Below are 20,796 nucleotides of genomic sequence, written 5' to 3'. Positions count from 1 at the left end.
GAAAACCCACATTTAACATGGCTTAATAGTGACAATTACAGTGGCAAAGCACTTGTCTTTTGTTGGACACATTTTCCCCACAAATGCAACATGCTAATGTTTTTAGCACAAGCCTATGGTATTTCTACATTGTATGAATTAGCCTAGCACCTAGCGAACTTTTCCTCTACTCATATGAAGCCAGGATAAATCCCGAAGTATAAATGCCCTAAGGATAAATCACAGACAAGACATAAAACGCTACTTTGTGGGGGCTTTATTGTCTTCAGAATTTATTGTTTCTTATCTGTGAAATTAAAGTAAATAAAAGCTTTATTTCCATTGAGGGAAATGGTTTTCAGCTTACAAAAATAGACAGGAGTTCTGTGTTGCCGCGACGTGTAGTCACATTTCTGGGCAGGTGCATGTCAGTCTATGGTGTAGAGTACGAAGTAGGCTGTATGTCCAAGTAGAGCATATGCTGTAGGTGCGGCACTGATTCAACGCAGAAGTATAAATCCTGCATACGCCTCCCATGCTGCATGTTTGCCCTTGCCCAGAACACGTTCTAGTTCCTTCACACATTCTCCTTCACATTCATTTTTAACACATTTACCATGTCTCAGAATCAACTGACTAAACTTCGAACAGTTCTTACATTGAAGTGGTTTGGGAATATACTGGGTTCATCCCAATACCGAATGAGACATCTTTTCCTCCAAAGCGTCACTTGAAGTAGACTCACAAGTCAGTCTTTAGACACTTTGCTTAACTAAAGGCGGAGATCTCTGACTGTCTGGTGGCGAGACTACACTTGAGGCAACGTCAGTTTGTGATGATGGCGGCAGCTGATTACAGCTGGATCAGCTGTCAGGAGGCTTTATTAACAGCTATATAAAGTTTTAATGGAGTTTGTGTCTGCACACATGTTATATACATATATAATGATAAAGATACAGATACAGTTATCAGTAGCAGAGCAGCAGTGTTATCTCTGTCTAACAATCACCTGCATATGAAGAACAATCTGCGTTCTGTATTTATAATATATACAGTGTCCTGCTGGGTTTATTTGATTTAGGCCTTTTCATTAATTGCATCTGTATTTATTGATATTCTGTCGGTTGGTAAAAAACCTCTGTGAAGGCTGCACTTGTGTATCCTCGCTTCCCTCCCCCCTGAAGGCCTCCTCTCTCCTTGACTCCTACGAGTGCAATTAACGTATTGAGATGTCCTACAAGATGGTGAGTCTCAATTGATTTTCCGATCAAATGATCAAGGATAGAGAACGGAGGAGTCGAAGAGGGATATTGGGATTAACCCACTGTTTTATTGGATACGATACGTGGTCCAAAACCCTATCCAACAAGTATTCCAGATCAAAGTGAAGCATGATGGGCTTTGTCAGACCTCTTCATTCTAAAGCTGTCTGTTACATCTTTACACTCCTGAAATCTCCCAGCCTCCACTCTGTGTGAGAATTTGTCAACAATACTTTTGACTGGGGCTTCCTTGTTCAACAACAAACATGCCACTGGATACACATCTATACCACCCACAAAAAGTTCAATTTTCAGTACTTTTTCCATTTGTTTCTTTGACATGCACTCTTGACTTCTGCTTGACTTCTCCCACTCTCTTCTTTGGCCCATCTTGCCACAGTGTGCTTCTCCGACAAAGCACCACATCTAGCTCCCTTGATTAAACCGCGGATCTTCATTCCCACTATATAGGTCTCTCTCTCTCCTGTTCACCCTCACTGTGACTTGATGAGTACATTTTCATTTCCTCTCTTTCTCCATTGTTCTACCACTTCTACATTAAAGTTTCTCAGCATCTTCCTAACTCTTGACCTTTTGACAGACACCTCACGAAAGCAAGTAAGAGTTTACATGCCCCAAAGCCTGCCTAGGCAACAAGAACCTGTGTTGACTTCCTAGTCCCTGCATCTCTCCCGAGGTTTTATAGCCAATCAACAGCCAGCAATTGGGCTGATGGCTTAAGGGTCTGATAGTCAGTGACACCCCGGATTTTTTAAACTGTTTCTTGACATTATAGACTATTATAAATGAACATAAATGCAAAACAAATGCCTCCTCTGGTGTCTTAAGTGGAAAAAAGTCTTCATCATCATTTCAGGTTTTCTAGAAGTGTTTTATTTACAGTAAGCTCCTAAATAGACATTTCTGTCTGTGTTGATTTGTTTTCAATCATATTCACACATTCAGCACATTGTTCTAACGCCCCCCCCCCCCTTTTTTTTTTAAAGCGCCAGGACAAAATCTTAGAAAAACGTGTAAAATGTTTAATTTCTGTGATATTGTTATCTACATTGAATCTGGACTATGAGAGTCTTCGTGCTATGATCCCATTGCGTTTTTTCAGTGAATTTTGACACCAGGACAAATTACAGCAACCAAAAACCCTTTCAATGTACATACAGCATGTGGATATTGTATGAAGATACACTTTAATGCAATGATCCCACCTTTACACCTTACAAAATACTTAATAATAATGATATATATATAGGTCCCAGCATCTTTTAAAAAACAGAGTACTCGAGCAAAAGCACTTCACTAATTCAACAATGCACTCCTGAAACATTGCTGGATTCATGGTGGAGGGTAAAAAAAAAGGATCAAAATCAATAGAGAACCAGAGAAATTGCTTTTTTATTGAACGCAATTTTCTTCCTTGATAATACCTGGCACCAACATTACCCACGATGCAAACTGATCACTGACAGTTTGGTCTGTGATTTGGGTGTATAATGCTAGCAGCAGCAAATATAGTCTGGAGCTTTGAACAGAGATGAGTGGTAACTAGAAGGGTCTGGAAAACTCACTTCTTCTGACTCTACACCTCCAGAACTTTTTCATTTTCAAACTTGAAGAACAAGAAGAAAAAGTTGGCATTGTACATTTTGCAAACTACAAATAAGGCAAATTTGTGCAGCATATGAGCTGTACATTGTCATGTGGAGGTGGAGAGATGGTGGATGGCTAGTCAACTGGGGAGACATCTGCCAAGCTGCAGACCATTGTTCAAGACCAACAATCAACAAAACCAGTTGTTTTAAAGAGTCATTGCTGCTTCCGACAACTTTTTAGGAACCAAATATGAGTTTCTTGGCAACTTGTTACTGTGTCTCCAGTAAGGATAGTGTCACGAAAAGCAGTTGTGTTTTTCAGAGACATTGCTATGCTGCCTAAATCTAATCACACTTTAACCAGTGTTGTTGAGACACAAAGTTTCAACATATCCGCTACATATTAACGTTCTTCTGTATCTGTGGTTTGTAGAGACGTGCAATGCCAACAATTTGTATGGTAACTGGGTTAAGTCAGCTGACAGTGATTCAAGTGACATCACTTCAGGACATTCATCAGGATTCACTTTGTGGAGATACAAAGGCTTTATACATATTTTTCACATATGCAGTAGATCTTCAATTTTCTCTCCTTTTTAACCTATCCTTGCTTTTTTGTCTTAATTGTTTAAAAATGATCAATCCATGAGGTGACTATTTGCTCTTTTTGACCTATGTAACATTTCCCTTATCAATCAGGTTAGTCTGAGCAGTATTGTTACTAAACTGATGTAAAATTAGTATGTTGACAGTCTGTCGAGCAGATCAGAGGACTGCATATAAAAACACAGTATGCTGTTGTTGCACACAGCGCCGCTGAGTGGCAGACACTGAATATTGCAGTTCATTATAAAATCAAAGCCACATTACACAGAGCTCAATGTCACAAAACAAGTAGTTAAATCCTTATAAAAAGTAGGTTGCCTTTATTAGAAGCTGGGAAATCAAAACATTATCAACATCGCCGTTGTTAATATTTTTTTTTGTAAGACCACAATATTGCCATTACCAGCATCATCATCATCGCTTCGCACTTTTTCCACAACATGCAAAAGATTCAAGAGTTCAACGTCACCCCCCCCCCCCCCCCCATCAAAAGCTTCTCCACTTGGTCTCCTGTATGTCAATCACAACTTTGCTTACATTAACATTGCCAGTACAACTGAAGGTAGATAGAAAAGAAAACATCAAAAACATTACAACAGAAGAAATCTTAGAATGGATGAAAGAGGAGAAATTCACAGCCTTATGCCATGTGCCTCCTGTGGGATGATGGAGAGGAACCTCGTTCAAGCCCTCAACGCTGTGAACTACGTGACAGTATCTGATCCTACTGCAAATAGCTCTCTGAGCTTTAGATTGGTATAAACACACTGGTTTTATTTCTTTGTTAATATCCAATCATCTTAAAATTGCATTAAGGATTGGGTGCCAATTCAGGACCTGTACATAGAAAAACACACTAACCTGCTAAGGACTGTTGTAAAACAATTGAATGTGCTTCTGAACCAAGGACTAGGTTCGAGTGTCCTGTAAACATCCAGGACTGATTTCTATTGCAGCCTTGGGACCAAGCCAAATTTCTCTAACAGATGTCTAATGATGCATTTATATTCCCAAGATCACAATAGCAGCTTTTTCCTCATCTTTATTTTTTTTTTTGCTTTGACATCAAAACACTACTTATTGAAAAAAGGACAATCTCACAAGTGCTGCACCTGATCTCTGAGTCACTAGTTTTGAGATCGTTTATGGCTTTGGATGGTCTGCTGATCATACAAATTGTTGACTTGTTTTAAGCCTAATTTGCCACTTTTAGCAAAGACCTAAAACATGAGGACAGATTACATTCTCAGGCCTCCAACAATGATATCAGAGCCACTACTGAAACTGAACTCAATGAAAATTAAGGCATTAATAGACAAACAAATGCCGGATATATACTGAGCTGCCCACTTCATTTCAATCTTTTCTGAGCCTCAGCACTGTATAATTCTGAATCCAAAAATGTATCTACCTGTGAAATACTAATGGGTAAACAAAACGCTTTACAAAAAAATGGATACCAACAGTAACCATTAAGCTGATGGGACTGGGGGTGGGGGAGGTGAATGAAAGGATAGGAGTTAATAGGGAGGGATGGCTGGTCCAACCATCGGGCAGAACAGATTGGATAGGGTCAACTTTTTTTCTTTAAAATCAAGATACATTTTATTTCTTTTCTTAAAAAACAAACATTACAAAAAAAATCTGAGAATTAGAACAATGAACCAACAGGAGAAAAAAAACAACATTCATTTTCTTATAACTCTCAAAAGAAAAAAAAAAGAAACATCTCTTCTTGCATTTCTTAAAAACAAACAAAAAAAGATTTAGGGGTGCCTGGCACAAGGGGTTGAATGCTGAGAGAATGCTGTAGCCATGCAGGGAGGCGGGGATCGTGTTTTCTGAAAGGGGTGGGGTTGCGTCACGAAGCATGATGCATCATTAGAAAGCCCAACAAACAACAGAAACCATTTAACATAGGCAGCAGATGGGCAAAGAGAGAAAAAAGCCAGACCCTCTTACAAGAAGTACCCCCACGAGCATACAATATAACAAATACATAAAAACACACACATGCCGGCTTGAAACATGATAGTGGCAGTTTGGTATGTAGCAAACACACATTGGGGACCCACCACTCTGCCAGTTTACATAACACACCTTTAACAGTTTAAACTGATCTATGAAGCAGCAGCCACACGAGAGTTCAGGGCACCAATACTGTCTGAAACAAGCAGGGGGATGTTAAAAATAAAAACAAACAAAAAAAAAAAATAGAAGAAGCTGCTTTAAAGGTTCAGTGAGCGATTCTGGAGAAACATTGTTGATAGGTGAATTCAACACAAGGGTTTCCCACACATTCATTTGTGGCAGCCCACCACGATTAAAATATCTGCTGCCACGAACAGATTTTCTATTTTTGGAGCTGAACTGTTCATTAGGAGTGCACTGAGGGCAGACACAGAGCAGCAGAACATGAGGTGAAACTTAACCGTTCATTATGTTGCTTCTAAAAGTTTGCATTGAATTGCAGCAGGTGCTCCTCTCATCCAGCTTCTGATCTGTTCACATCAGCACATCAGTTATCCACTCTGCGATTCACAAAGTGCTACTTGGGGAAAAAGGAATTCATGGAGAGCTCCACCTGCGCTGTGTTCATGGACCCACAAAAACCTCTGAATTTAGAGACGGACACAGAATAATACAAAGGGACATTTAAAAGAACATTTGTCCTTAGCTACTGCCACACATTCACTCTAATTCTGTGAGAAATGCTGAACACTCAAACAAGCACACCCCCTCCCAACATGTGCCAGAGTTATAGTGCCTCTCGCTCCCACTGCCTTTCTCTTTATACATCCACGGCCTTTGCTCTGTCCTTTGCACAAGCACCAGCGGCCCCTATTGCTAATTGGCTGAAATAATATTATGGCAGGGCTGACTATGAACACAGAACAGACAGCTAGTGGAACGTCAAGGGATACTCACTGAATTTGACTAAAAGTGTGTTGGATTAGAATCGCTGACTAGGCCTTTAACTGAAAGAAGAGTTTGAAAGGTTTTAAAACAACAAATGCTGCCATGTTAAAACATGCTTCTGGTTTAAAAGCACCAAGCACTAAAGAGAGGCTAAAGGCTTCAGCCCTCTGCATGTTGATTTAGTGTTGCTTTGTAAATACAGCGCTTTACTAACTGATACTGAGACGCTCTAAACATTATTTCCAGTAATTGCACATATCAGTAAAGTTTACTAGATAAAGTGTGTGGTCAGTCATGTCAGATCACTGATAATCCCAGGGGAGGGAAAAAAAAAAATCAAACAAAAAAGTGAGTTGGTTTGTTCACACTCAGGACGGACGCTCACTAGCACTGAGCTCTTAGAAAGGCAGAAACTGGATTTTCACACTGCAATGCAGAGTGTCACTTATAAAGATAGGAGGATGGGTAAGGCTGAATGCTGTGACTCCTTACATATACTGTATGATCACATGAGCACAATGTCTTAGTTGGAGAGGAGAGAAGCAAAACAAGAAAAAGCACACCAAGTCCAAACCATTGAGCCAGGCCACCAGGAGAAGGAAAACAAAACAAAACAAAATAAAACAAAAAACTAACGCAGAGCGATAAAAGAAAACTTTGAGAAGAGACAGAGAAAGAGACATGGAGGATGGGTTTCAGCAGGTACCATCTTCTAGTCTTCTCCAGAGGGTGCCTCCTCTTCTGATCCATCCTCCTCCTCTTCATCTTCCTCCTCCTCATCTCCTCCTGTGGCCTCCTTTGTCGTCTTGGGAGCTGGGGAGGTCTCTTTCTTCTCTGTCTCCTCCTCTTCTTCCTCCAGGGGACTCTCAGGCTCCTCCTCTTCCTCTTCTTTGGGTGAGCTCTTCTCCAGGGCCTTGGCGCTCGGGCGCCCCTTCCCCTTTCCTTTCATTGGGCTGGGGGTCACTGGGAGGAAAAAGAAAATCCATTTCGTGAACATCTGATTATTGTTCAATCTCAACACTGGCTTCCCAATAGCATATATAGTTACAGTATGTATACTGTAACTTTGTGGTGACTTAATTTGTACTTGTCTAAGCTTAGCTTAAACACAGTGAGGCAGGGGGAACAGCTAGCTTGGCTCTGTCCAAACTACCAGCACTTCTAAAGCTCACGAACTGACATATGTTTTTAATTTAATGTCCTAGAACAGAACTGTATATATATCATATTACTTACCTAAGTCTTACTGTTACCGTAGCTTTGCCAGGCAACTACTGGAAAAGCTGTACAAATGTACTGGGTGGATAAACTGTTGTGCGTCAAGAAGTACAATACAGGCCAAAAGTTTGGACACACCTTCTCATTCAATGCGTTTTCTTTATTTTCATGACTATTTACATTGTAGATTCTCACTGAAGGCATCAAAACTACGAATGAACACGTGGAGTTATGTACTTAACAAAAAAAGGTGAAATAACTGAAAACATGTTTTATATTCTAGTTTCTTCAAAATAGCCACCCTTTGCTCTGATTACTGCTTTGCACACTCTTGGCATTCTCTCCATGAGCTTCAAGAGGTAGTCACCTGAAATGGTTTTCCACTTCACAGGTGTGCCTTATCAGGGTTAATTAGTGGAATTTCTTGCTTTATCAATGGGGTTGGGACCATCAGTTGTGTTGTGCAGAAGTCAGGTTAATACACAGCCGACAGCCCTATTGGACAACTGTTAAAATTCATATTATGGCAAGAACCAATCAGCTAACTAAAGAAAAACGAGTGGCCATCATTACTTTAAGAAATGAAGGTCAGTCAGTCCGGAAAATTGCAAAAACTTTAAATGTGTCCCCAAGTGGAGTTGCAAAAACCATCAAGCGCTACAACGAAACTGGCACACATGAGGACCGACCCAGGAAAGGAAGACCAAGAGTCACCTCTGCTTCTGAGGATAAGTTCATCCGAGTCACCAGCCTCAGAAATCGCAAGTTAACAGCAGCTCAGATCAGAGACCAGATGAATGCCACACAGAGTTCTAGCAGCAGACCCATCTCTAGAACAACTGTTAAGAGGAGACTGCGCCAATCAGGCCTTCATGGTCAAATAGCTGCTAGGAAACCACTGCTAAGGAGAGGCAACAAGCAGAAGAGATTTGTTTGGGCCAAGAAACACAAGGAATGGACATTAGACCAGTGGAAATCTGTGCTTTGGTCTGATGAGTCCAAATTTGAGATCTTTGGTTCCAACCGCCGTGTCTTTGTGAGACGCAGAAAAGGTGAACGGATGGATTCCACATGCCTGGTTCCCACTGTGAAGCATGGAGGAGGAGGTGTGATGGTGTGGGGGTGTTTTGCTGGTGACACTGTTGGGGATTTATTCAAAATTGAAGGCACACTGAACCAGCATGGCTACCACAGCATCCTGCAGCGACATGCCATCCCATCCGGTTTGCGTTTAGTTGGACGATCATTTATTTTTCAACAGGACAATGACCCCAAACACACCTCCAGGCTGTGTAAGGGCTATTTGACCAAGAAGGAGAGTGATGGAGTGCTGCGGCAGATGACCTGGCCTCCACAGTCACCGGACCTGAACCCAGTCGAGATGGTTTGGGGTGAGCTGGACCGCAGAGTGAAGGCAAAGGGGCCAACAAGTGCTAAACACCTCTGGGAACTCCTTCAAGACTGTTGGAAAACCATTTCAGGTGACTACCTCTTGAAGCTCATCGAGAGAATGCCAAGAGTGTGCAAAGCAGTAATCAGAGCAAAGGGTGGCTATTTTGAAGAAACTAGAATATAAAACATGTTTTCAGTTATTTCACCTTTTTTTGTTAAGTACATAACTCCACATGTGTTCATTCATAGTTTTGATGCCTTCAGTGAGAATCTACAATGTAAATAGTCATGAAAATAAAGAAAACGCATTGAATGAGAAGGTGTGTCCAAACTTTTGGCCTGTACTGTACATGAAAAGCTCTCTAAAACCTTCAATTGCCTGTTGTACTGTTCTGTTTGTGCACAGAAGAAACAAGATATTACCTATTCATTAGTGAGCTTTAGAGGGTCTGGATTTTCTCATAGTGCCATATTATCCCACCAGAACGCTGCGCCCTGACAATGCAGGGTTACTTGTGGTTCCTAAAGTCTCCAAAAGTAGAACAGGAGCCAGAGCCTTCAGCTGTCAGGCTCCTTTTACTGTGGAACCATCTCCCAGTTTCAGTCCAGGAGGCAGACACCATCTCCACATTTAAGAGTAGACTTCAGACTTTCCTCAATGATAAAGCTCATAGTTAGGGCTGGCTCAGGCTGCCATGGACCAGCCCCTAGTTAGGCTGACACAGGCCTGCTTGGGGGCTAGTCTCACATGACCAGCCTCCCTTACTTCGGAATGGAAGTCTGGGGACGTTCGTCTTTTGTTTTGTAAGAGAAATGGGCAGTGATATCTAGACCACGTGACGGCGTTGCCATAGGTACGGCACGTGTGTTACATGTAACAGAGACGTAACAGAAACACAGAGAGCAGGTTACCGGTGCGTAGTACTGTGATGTAGATTCATAATTTGACCAAGCCATAGTCAGCCATGGCTCAGGCTACTTACACCGAAGAAATGTGTGGATATTTGTCAGGTTTGTTCAGCGTCGGGGAACAGCAATTCCGGTGTAGGCGGGTGTAAGGCAAAGCTAATCAGCCGTTGGTCGAGGAAGTACGGAAGTACACGGATTTGGATCCAATCACATCACTGCCGCTGGGAGCCAGCGCGAGTTCTATTACAACTTTCCTATGGGAATGTCCACAGATGTCAGTCAGCGTGCTGACGTCATCGGTGTCTGTGTAAGAGACTACTTGGAGACCTCCTATGAGACACTAAGCTCCTCTGTCCGTCTGTCCCTTCATGTGCTCACACCCATGTCCTATTCTGTATATTGCTAACTGGGCTTCTCCTTGGAAGCCTTTGTGCTCCACTGTCTTGCAGGTTCCCTCAGATCATGGTTGCACCTCGATCGAGGGTTGTGGCTGTGCTGCTGCTGTGGTGCTGCCTGATGCCTACTACTACTGCTATTATTATTAGTCATACGTCTACTGTTATTATACACATATGATTATTATTGTCACATACATACAGATGGAAAATCTCACCTTTTTATTTTTAAAAGGGAGACTTTTTACTCATACTTGTACATTATAATAACATGTTTGTTTAACCCCCCCCCCCCAAAAAAAACACTTCTGGTTTCATCCCCTTTAAAGGTCATTGGAATTGGCCATGGTAATAATTGTGTAATACCATATACGATAAAACTGTGATGTTTTCTGAGACAGTAATCGTACCATTAAAATCTCATACCCTTGCAACCCTAACATCCCTATAATAGTCAACATTTAAAGACAATAAACAGTTCAAATAATATAAATTGAAGATCTAAATGAAGAAGCAGTCTATTGAACAGAGTGATTAATTACAGGTTTAGTGGCAGAGGCAAAAAAGGAAAAGGACTTAGTGCGGCAAGTGTTACCATAAATCACCAAGCCCACTATCCACCATCTGGCTCGCCGTGATGTAGTGAAGCGGATCTTCAGTCGTTCTACAAGGATCCCAGGCTTTCCTAGAGAGCCTGATCCATGATGCTGTCACCTAACTACACCAAGCATGCTAAGAGGAAGACCGTGACTGCGGTGGATGTGGTGTAAGCTCTTAAGAGGCAGAACACACTCTGTACGGTTTTGGTGGTTAAATAGACCTGTCTGTAATCAAAATTCTAAAATCTGGTCTGTGTAATATAGTTTAAATTACAGTTGTCTTTGCAACACATGTTTTTGGTCACACAACACCAGGGCATTCAATATGCTATTATATAATTTATTTATTTATTTGTCTTATTTCCCACCCTACATTTTGGCCGCTGATATTTTCATCTGCCGTTTGACTATACCTGATACCAGAAAAAAGCCAGCAGATGATGGCTAATATGAATCCTGAAGTAAACAGTATCCTGGCTGTAGCTTCATATTTAAATCAACATTTAGACATAAATACAGAAATGTGAGTATCGGACCTCGAGTGGGACATAAATAATGTAACATTCTCACATTAAGAAAAGGTACATCTGAAATCTTTATCATATCACCATTTTTACAAATAATTAAATCTCAGTTTTTCAAGAGAGGAGGAAGCATGACGCTAGATCTGGCACCGTATCACATTGTGTTACTGAATATCAGCCAATATCAATGACAGTCATTGTTCTGCAGGTCAAATATCTCATGTCAGCTAGTAAGTCCACAGCCAAATTTCAAGTCATAAACTGTGTTTCTAGTCATAGAAAATCATTATGCTCTCTTTACGAAATGTAATGCCATTTTTAGTTTTTGTTTTAACACAGCAAGTAGAAAATGATGTAAGCTTTAAAAAGCAAACTGATCAGGTGACTAAGTTTCAAATCCCTTTAAAATTAATTTGGATTCTGCTCTGATGTTGATACAACATGCTTTTGACACTTCAGAGTAACAGCTGTAGCCTGCTTACTAGCAACACTTATTTTTCATAAGTTACTTCATCTGTTGCTGGAGGTTATGATACAGAACAACTAAGCTAACAGACTTAAATTAATGAATTAATATGAATAAAATGAACTGAAACATTCTGACAATTAAAACTCTTCAAAAATATATAAGTAAATGAACAACTGCAGGGTTTGTCCTTTAAGTCTGACTGGACCTCCCACCTGTGGCCTTTAGCCGGGGCTTGGGGCTTTTCTTCTCTTTCTTGTCTGGCCGTCCCCGTCGAATCACCTTCTTGCCTCTCTTCTTGGAGCGCCCATAGTCGCTGTCATCATCATCCTCCACCATGAAGTCCTCATCACTGCCGGACTCGTCAGCTGAAAACACAAATGGGACGCATAAGGATCTTTTTAACAAAGATGCTCTGCTGTCCAGCAGTCTGAACATTTCGAATACAACCTGTTGTTATACTTGCAATCATATGATTGACAGAGCCTTTACACACCAGGCCAACAGTTGGCCTTACGTCAAAGTTGGGCCAAGGTGAGTGCTGCCCTCCTTGGCGCTAGCTGCCCTTTGTTCAGTACTGGCAACAGTGGAGCCTGTCAGCAAATGAAAGCCCTCTGCTGGGCAGTTCAGCTCAGGGAGTGAGGTGGAAAAAACTTGTTATATGAGGTAAGATTATTTTTCTTTAGCCACTGAGCTCTTTAGCAGACATTTCCCGATGGTTTTTGTTATTGTCCACTGGTGCACAGTAAATATGCTCTGTTCTTTCAACATTGGATCATGTTGCTAATTGGACTGCTTGATTATGGAAAAAAATCATTATCACGATTATTTTGGTCAAAACTGAAATCACGATTATGCAAACGATTCTGCGGCGCATGTGATGACTTATTTACCCGACGGCATGTCATTTCTGTCTCCACATGGTCACGCGTTTACAACTCTCATCTGCTCTCTGGATCGCGCAGGGCGGAGTTCGGCCCTGATGTGTGTGCGCATGTGCACACGCACGCACACACACACGGGTGCGTTTGATTTGCAACACAAAACATCGAGAGTAAACTGACAAGAAGCGCATAATTGTTTTATGTCGATTATTTTGTTTTCATAATCGTTGAAAGCCCAATTTGTAATCTAGATTAAAATTTGATTAATCGAGCAGCCCTAGTTGCTAATAGGCTAACTAGCGTCAAGATGGTATTCTGATTTCCCTATTTGAATGAGGATTACAGATGACCCCCATCTGCTGGTGTGGAAAGTAATTTCCTCTTTGCAGGCGCAGGACATACATGCTTGTTGACTATAGGTGTGATGTGTTCATGTGCAAATTTTTGGCTGAGACACAGCGACATGAAGCAGGGGGCCTTTGTTGCTGCTAGCTCTCCGACGGCAATTTGGTGTGTCTGGGCCTAATCACACACTGTGCCTGAAGGTTTCCAGAAATTCTAGCATCAGGTAGAATAGAAAGTCATTTTAATAAAAACATCAAGTGAGATTTAGTGTCTTGCTCAATTTCAAATTGTGTCTTGTTGAGACGTGCTTCAAGAGCTTTATTAAAGTTTTGTCAGATTTTAACTGCTCAAGAGAAACTTTTCTTATCAGGAACTGAGATCTAGGGATGCACTGATGTATAGGCCACAACTTGGTATTGGCCAATATTCAACTTGTGCCACTGGCCTATTGGCATATAAGATGACATTCACCAATGGCAGTGTCCAATGTTTATTGTTGTATCACATCAATTTTGCACAGGCTAATAAGCAGCCACAAATGTAAATGAATAAGGAGGTACAAGAGGAATACTTTGACTGTTTGGCAAATGGGCTCTGTGATCTCACTGTTGTGTGATGATATAGCTATTAAAGTTAGAAGCTGCTGTTTTGTCATCCTTGTGACAATAAAAAACATGTATGGGGTTAACAGAGATCTTCCTCTGGAAAAAAAGTACGCAAACACCCACTATCATTGAGTCAGAAGACACACCCTTTTGTTTCCCTAATAATGCTTCACTGTGAACAACAAATCTCTGTTAAAATAAGCAGGTGGAGAGCTCATTAGTGTTAGCTCTAAGCAGCTGGTGGCCGCTGCAACTAACAGCTAAAGGAGGTTGCACTGAGTTACATTATGATGCGTGCAATGTCTACAGTGTTTCCCATACACTGACGAGACTATGGCGGATCGCCATCACGTGTGCGATCTGGCCAAGGTGCGGGTGCTGGAGCTAATCGTGGCCATTCAAGTCAATGTGTCTGTGTCTGCGTTGCGCCGCGCACTGCGTAGCAGATACGCTCCCATTCTAGTAGGGTTGCCATAAATGGCCCTGTCCCAGGGGCTTTCAACTACCAGAGGGCTTTTAAAATCTTCTTTTCAAAGCCGCATAAAATTAAATGCTCTGATTCAGGGTGCCATACTTGCAAATCAGGAGGGAGGGAGGGGGAGGGAGGAAAGCAGTAATTTGTGTCTGTGTGTAATAAATTTGAGGCTTACCTTTTGTTTTCTTTTCGTATTGCGTATTTTGTATTGTTTTGCGTATCTGTAACTGTGTTTGTGAGTGTGTGAGAAAGAGAGTTTTAAAGAATATTTTGTCTGCACATGATTTTAAATAATAAAATAGCCCTCCATCAGTACGTCAGTCGTTTTTCTTTTGATTACTGAAATGTTTAACCACTAATCCTTAGCTGTATTTTAAGTGTAACCCTTCACCATAACATACCACTAGTGTTTTTATCAGTAAAAATAGAACATTTTTCACACATAAAAAGCACAAAGATGCTGAAATCTAGGCATATTCTGCCATAATAACTCGGCTCTCAGAATTCACCAGATTGATGCCTTTAAATCAAATATGTTGAAAAAGTTATAAAGAAAATATTATGTAACAAATTATCTCTCTCTTTATTATCCCTTTCATGATCCGAGGACCCTTCACAATTTTTCCAAGTTGGAAACCATTGCCTTACAGCATCTTTCAATATGACCTGCATTTGGAATCTGCAGACATTAGCTACATGTGGCTCACAGTGTTGTCCCTGTTCATACAGACACAACATGTTTTACTACTGCTCTGGTGTGTGACAGCTTGTTTAAGACCTGTTGCTATATATATATTTTTTTTAATTTAATTTTTTAATTTAATTTTGTTTTTAATTTTAATTTTAATTTTATATACTTTATTAATCCCCCTGAGGAGGAAATCAGTGTACAGTAGTACATACGGTCCATATAGGGTTCCTCTTGGTCTTCATGCTCCTCATCCTCGCTGCCTCCATCGCCCAGCAGGATCTCCCTCTGTTTGGACACAGCCTTGGAGGCCGCCTGGCGCACTGTACGCTTTCGACTCACTTCCCTGTCATCATCACTGTCGTCTACGTAAAGAACACACCCAGTAACAATCATTAACAACAGAACAAGACAACAGTAAACAGAGAGGATGTCTGACCTGCTTAGGTACGCATCTATGTGTATGTTAGGGATGCCCAGATTGATCAGCTGCTGATTGTCATTGGATGATATTCAGTAAAAATACGCAATTCAGATATCAGGAGTAAAGGAAATCTTTACCCCCCTCTCAACAAATATTTCTATTTTTAATTATTCACCTTGTGTCATAGTGTGTTTGTGTAGAAAACTTTGATTTTAACGCATGCCTCCATGGTGAATTAAGAATAAAAAAAAGTTTTGTTTTTTTTTAATTAAATGACTCAAAGCCATAGAGGACTGCATTTCCATGTACAAACTGTCACACAACAGCAAGTCTCATTCATCCAGTCTTATGCCTAGTACTTCTCAAACAGACAGCCCTTGTGATGGGGTACACAGTAAAACTTCTGTGCTCTCTTCAAAACCAGACTCCATTGACAAAAACAGTAATTTTACCTGACTGATTAGACTTATCAATCATACTTCTGAGTCACAATAACAAATCAAAGCAGAACGGAACATGAGGAATGTTGGGGCAACCAAATAAATAATTTACTATCAGCTGGAGATGTGGGAGGAATATACTCAGAGCACATCTGGGAGGGCACATGCAGTTCTGTCTGTCTAACCACAGAGCTTAAGTTATTTCAGACTTTAAAATGTCAAAAGATCAATACCGATGGCACTAATTCTACAACTGTCTCCCTGTCTGGCCTTCCAAACCCTCCTGGATCAGTGGATCTCACAGTTAGAATATATCATTTGGCTGCACAGAAATCCAATCTTAAAAAACTGACTTTAAATAAAAAAATAAATAAATAAAAAAAAAAATTAGATTCAGTCACATTTTATTTGTTCAGTATGTCTAGCCCCTTCATAATTTTCCTCAATGATTATCACTGACATAGTACAACTTTCTTTGTTGTTTGTTTTTTGTATTAGCAACTGGGTATAACCATGGGCTAGTTTTTTCCTCTACACTGTTAATCGGAGTATCAACTTTGCAGGTGTCATTCTCCCCATTTTCCCTATTATTATTCTTTTTACAAGGAACCCACACAAATGAATTGGCTTGCTCAATAAGTGTATAAAAATTATAGATGGGGAAAATGTGCACCCTGTTCAAATACGTTTGACACCAAAACATTCAATCACTCCTGTTCAGGAAAGAAATATGGCATCAAATAATTTTTTGTCCTTCTACACATGTCATTTACATTTCGAGTATGTGTCCCAACAAAATGTCATCTCAAATTGAGAATTGCTGAGCATAAAGCTGCCATTAGAAATGGCAACATGGATTATGCCATTGCTAGACACTGCATGGAGAAAAATGTCACTTTCCTTAAATTTGTTGGCACTGAAAAAGTACAGCCCAATGTAAGAGGGAGTAATTTGATCAACAAACTTTTAAAGGGGAAGCATTTTGGATCCATGAATTGAATACACTTGAGTCATATGGACTTAATGAAACACAGGATTTAAGCCCTTTTCTGTGATATAAATAATAACTTATATCTCCCTCCACAGGTAATTTGGATCCACAGAGAGAAATGAGCCACTAGGTCATTTGTCACTTCCCTGTCGCTCCCCCTTTCCATCTAACAGTGTACAGGGACAGAAGTAGGACATGCAGTCTATTTTTCTTTATAAAATCTTTGTCTCAGTCATATACGTAATGGCATGGGGTTAAATCACATATTATTCTTGTAACTCTTGTACTGATTATGAACCTTGTTATTGTTTTTTGATCTATGTAATTTTTTGTAAATTGGATGAATGGAAAATTCTGAAATTCTTCTGAAAAATGTTTTTGACGAATGTGGAAGAAAAACACTGAAAAAGAAAAGTGATAACTGTGATAATTAGTCATGTGACCCATGTATATTTAGCACACCTGAGAGTGCTCATGTGATTCTGTTGAGCAAATCTGAAGAAGCCATGGGAGAAACGCATTGTTAGCTCTTAATAAAATAACAGAAATTCAGTTCAGTGTGTGGTGGTTTATGTTGATGATTTAATCTGAGATGTTCCTGCGGCCCACCAGCACCTGATCCTTGAGACTGGCTGTGCAGAGGGAGTTCTGTGTACTAGAACTACATATACATTTTTTTTTTTTTTTTGTTCGAGAGAAAATGTTGTTCTTTGGAAAAATGACATAGAATTGTTATAAAATTTAACAGAACAATTTAAATTACAATATTGGCCAGAAAAATAGCAATAAGATATTTAACTGGCATTGTTCAGCCTCAAGTAGGATTTATACTTCTGTGTTAAATCAACGCTGTACCTCTGTGGTTTGCTCTGCATAGACATGGACCCTACGCTGTAACCTGACGTGCACCTCTCCAGAAACGTAACTACACGTTGGCAGACCTCTTGTTTATTTTTGTAAGTTGAGAGTCATTTCCCTCAGTGCAGACAGAGCTCTTATTTACTTTTGTTTCACAGATAAGAAACAATAAGTTGCAAAGACTAAAGGCTATTTTGTGGGGGCTTTATTAAGTCCTGTGTGCTTGACTGGAAATCAGAATCAGCCACCAGTCAAATGCTGGTAAATGTGCCAGTGGCTACTAGATTTGCTCCACTCACGATAAGGCTGCTCGATTATGGAAAAAATCATAATCACGATTATTTTGGTCAAAACTGAAATCACGATTATGCAAACAATTATGCGGCACACGTGATGACTTATTTACACGACGGCACACACACACACACTCTACCTCTGCCATTTTCCGCACGCTGTTTTTGAAATCTTCGGCGATCACCTGCCCCTCACATTATTCGATTTCACCTACTTGACTGGCTCGTGGAGTGAATAGAGGAGAGGAGGGGAAGGGGCAGTATTGCGTATGCGCAGCTTCCGGGTGCGTATGATTTGCAACACAAGACACCGAGAGTAAACTGACGCGAAGCGCACAATCGTTTTATATCGATTATTTTGTTTTCACAATCGTTGAAAGCCCAAATGGTAATCTAGATCAAAATTCGATTAATCAAGCAGCCCTAACTCACGAGTCAAAACACAAAGGTTATTTATTGGGTGGCTGGTTGATTCTGGCATCCATCAGCCAATGTGGCAGGTGGACAAAAAGTTAATTTCCAACCCTGCCTGTGTGCGATTTATCCTGGCTGTGTAGTGTAAGGCAGTTGTTTTGTCAGTGAACTTTGTGAGCTGTAATGGAGCCAAATTTTGTAATGTTACCTTAATTATATGTTGCTGTTGTCGATGACTTCATATGAGTAGGAGAACTCTGCTAGCCACTGGGCTAATTTAAACAATATAAAATGCCTTAGGCTTGTACTAATAACATTATTCCAGTTGAGTGACTTGGCCTCGTTGTGGAAGAAGCAGATGGTCAGGAAAGCAAAAAGCATTATGGGACATCCTGGCCACATCCATTCTCAGAATTTTGTGTTAATGCCCTCAGGGTGGCGCTATTATGCCCCTCTGAGGAAAAGAAACAGATACTCAAACTCTTTCTTTCCTTCAGCTATTACATTGCTGAATAGCAAACAACAATGAATGCAGAGCCAATGCCACTGACAGCCTGAATTTAACCTGAATGTAATTTTTTTTATTGTAATTTTGTTGCTGGGAATGTGTTATGTGTGTTTGTTGGGATACATGTTGTTCTGAACTGTAAACAGAATTGCCCCACTGCGAGATAAATAAAGTGTTCTGACTCTGACTCTATCTGTGGGGAAAATGTGTCCAGCAAAAGACAAGTGTTATGTCTTTGACTCTTGTGAGCTATAATGAACCTGATTTTTGAACTTGTGTTTGAAATACTCACTATAAAGCCATGTTTAATGTGTGTTTTGGGTGTACAGCACTTCACAGAAACCCCACTGCAGACTTTGGAAGTGTAACTGCAGAACAACACAGACACACCACCGCAAAAGTATAAATGCTCACAGCGGCGTGAACACTGGCATGAACATATGACAATGTAAAATCCCACGTGCTGTGTTTCAGAGTCGATGGACATAAAAATCAGCATATGTTCTATATATTCCATGGGAAAAAAACCTCAATTTTCTCACCAGTTTGAAGGATCAGTAGGATCAGTATCAATATGTAGAAGGAATAAACTAGATTCTTACCTGCAGCCCGTTTTCTCTTCGGCCCCCTCTTGCTGGGCTTTTCCACCTTGGCTTTCTTTCCCTTTTTGCCTTTTTTTTCTTCATAGTCACTTCCTCCATCTTCATCATCCTCCTCTCCAAAGTCATTGTCTTCCTCATCGCTGCCAAAGTCATCTGCAGCAACGATGCAGCGGAAAGTCAGAGAGCTGGCTCTCCAATGTTTGGAGTCCATTAGTCAAATTCCAGCTGTTTTCACATATAGTGTCTGAAAATAATCTTCTCATCTAAATAAGACAATAGATTGACTTACCTGCTGAATCATTTTTGGATTTTGAGAGCTTGTCATCAGACTCCTCACTGGAACAAAGATGAGGAAAACAAAGTCTTATCAACTAGAAGAAAGGTGCCCAGGGAGATCTTGAACACAGCACAGATTTTAATCTGCATTTCATTTGTAAGATAAATACTCAAACAAGCAATAGAGGATGGGTACCCAGAATCACTTAGAACTTTGCACTGAAAAGCTCCTGAGCAAAAATATTGAAGTATCACTTCAGTTTTTGTTTTAATTATTCTAAAATAAAAAAAATGCTGATTTTTGCTATGCAGTCTACAGCCTAATCCTCTCAAGATTTTTTACACATTTACACTTGTCATTTCAAGTGTCTCGATCTGGATGAGACTTTAAGACACTTTAACTGACAATGAGTCAAAAAGTTGTGTCTCTGTTAGCCAGATCACTCATCTGATTGGATTTATTTCCTGAGCTGCATGTGTAAGTGAGCATTTCTCCAAGATAACGCATCCACCTGACAGGTGTGTCATAACAAGACACTGATTAAACAGCATGACTACTACACAGGTGTACCTTGGGATGGTCACAATAAAAGGTCACTTTAAAATGTGCAGTTTGACACAACACAATGCCACATATGTTCCAAGTTTTGAGGGAGTGTATCACTGGCATGCTGACTTCAGGAAAGTACAGCAGAGCTGTTGCCTGTGAACTGAACGTTCATTTCACTACCATAGGCCAATGTTGTTTTCATAAATTTGGATTTACATCCAACCACCCTCACAACAGCACATCAAATATAGCCACACCAGCTCAGGACCTCCACATCCAGTGCCTTCACCTGCACCATTGCCGGAGACCAGCCACTTGAACAGGTAGTGTAACAACTGGATTTTTGTTTGCACGACTCAAGAATGTCTACAAAAACCATCTCTGGAAGCTCATCTGCATGCTCATCATACTCATCGTCTTGACCTGACAGCAGTTCGTCATCGTAACAGACTTGAGCAATTCTAAAGCTGGTTGGATGTACTGCCAAATTCAGAGAAGCAATATTGTAGATGGCTTATGGTCGTGAAATGAAGATTCAGTTTCAGACAACAGCTCTGGTGGACA

The 20,796-nt window shown here is 40.5% G+C and overlaps 1 protein-coding gene across 1 annotated transcript in view; it reads right to left on the bottom strand.

Moving 5' to 3' along the window:
• Positions 1–5,060: 5,060 nt before the first annotated feature.
• Positions 5,061–20,796, bottom strand: part of nucks1a (nuclear casein kinase and cyclin-dependent kinase substrate 1a) — a 35,540-nt gene continuing 19,804 nt past the window's right edge. Inside the window, exons 4-8 of the mRNA XM_033633038.2 lie at positions 19,696–19,742; positions 19,407–19,559; positions 15,092–15,241; positions 12,095–12,247; positions 5,061–7,339 (exon numbers count right to left, since the gene is read on the bottom strand). Coding sequence (XP_033488929.1) covers positions 7,089–7,339; positions 12,095–12,247; positions 15,092–15,241; positions 19,407–19,559; positions 19,696–19,742 — 754 coding nt within the window. The 3' untranslated portion in view covers positions 5,061–7,088. The remainder of the gene's footprint in view (positions 7,340–12,094; positions 12,248–15,091; positions 15,242–19,406; positions 19,560–19,695; positions 19,743–20,796) is intronic.

This window comes from Epinephelus lanceolatus, chromosome 1 (assembly GCF_041903045.1).
Source record: "Epinephelus lanceolatus isolate andai-2023 chromosome 1, ASM4190304v1, whole genome shotgun sequence".
Classification (NCBI taxonomy): Eukaryota; Metazoa; Chordata; class Actinopteri; order Perciformes; family Serranidae; genus Epinephelus; species Epinephelus lanceolatus.
The sequence above is the reverse complement of the archived record's forward strand: the minus strand, read 5'-3'. Positions and strand labels throughout refer to the sequence as shown.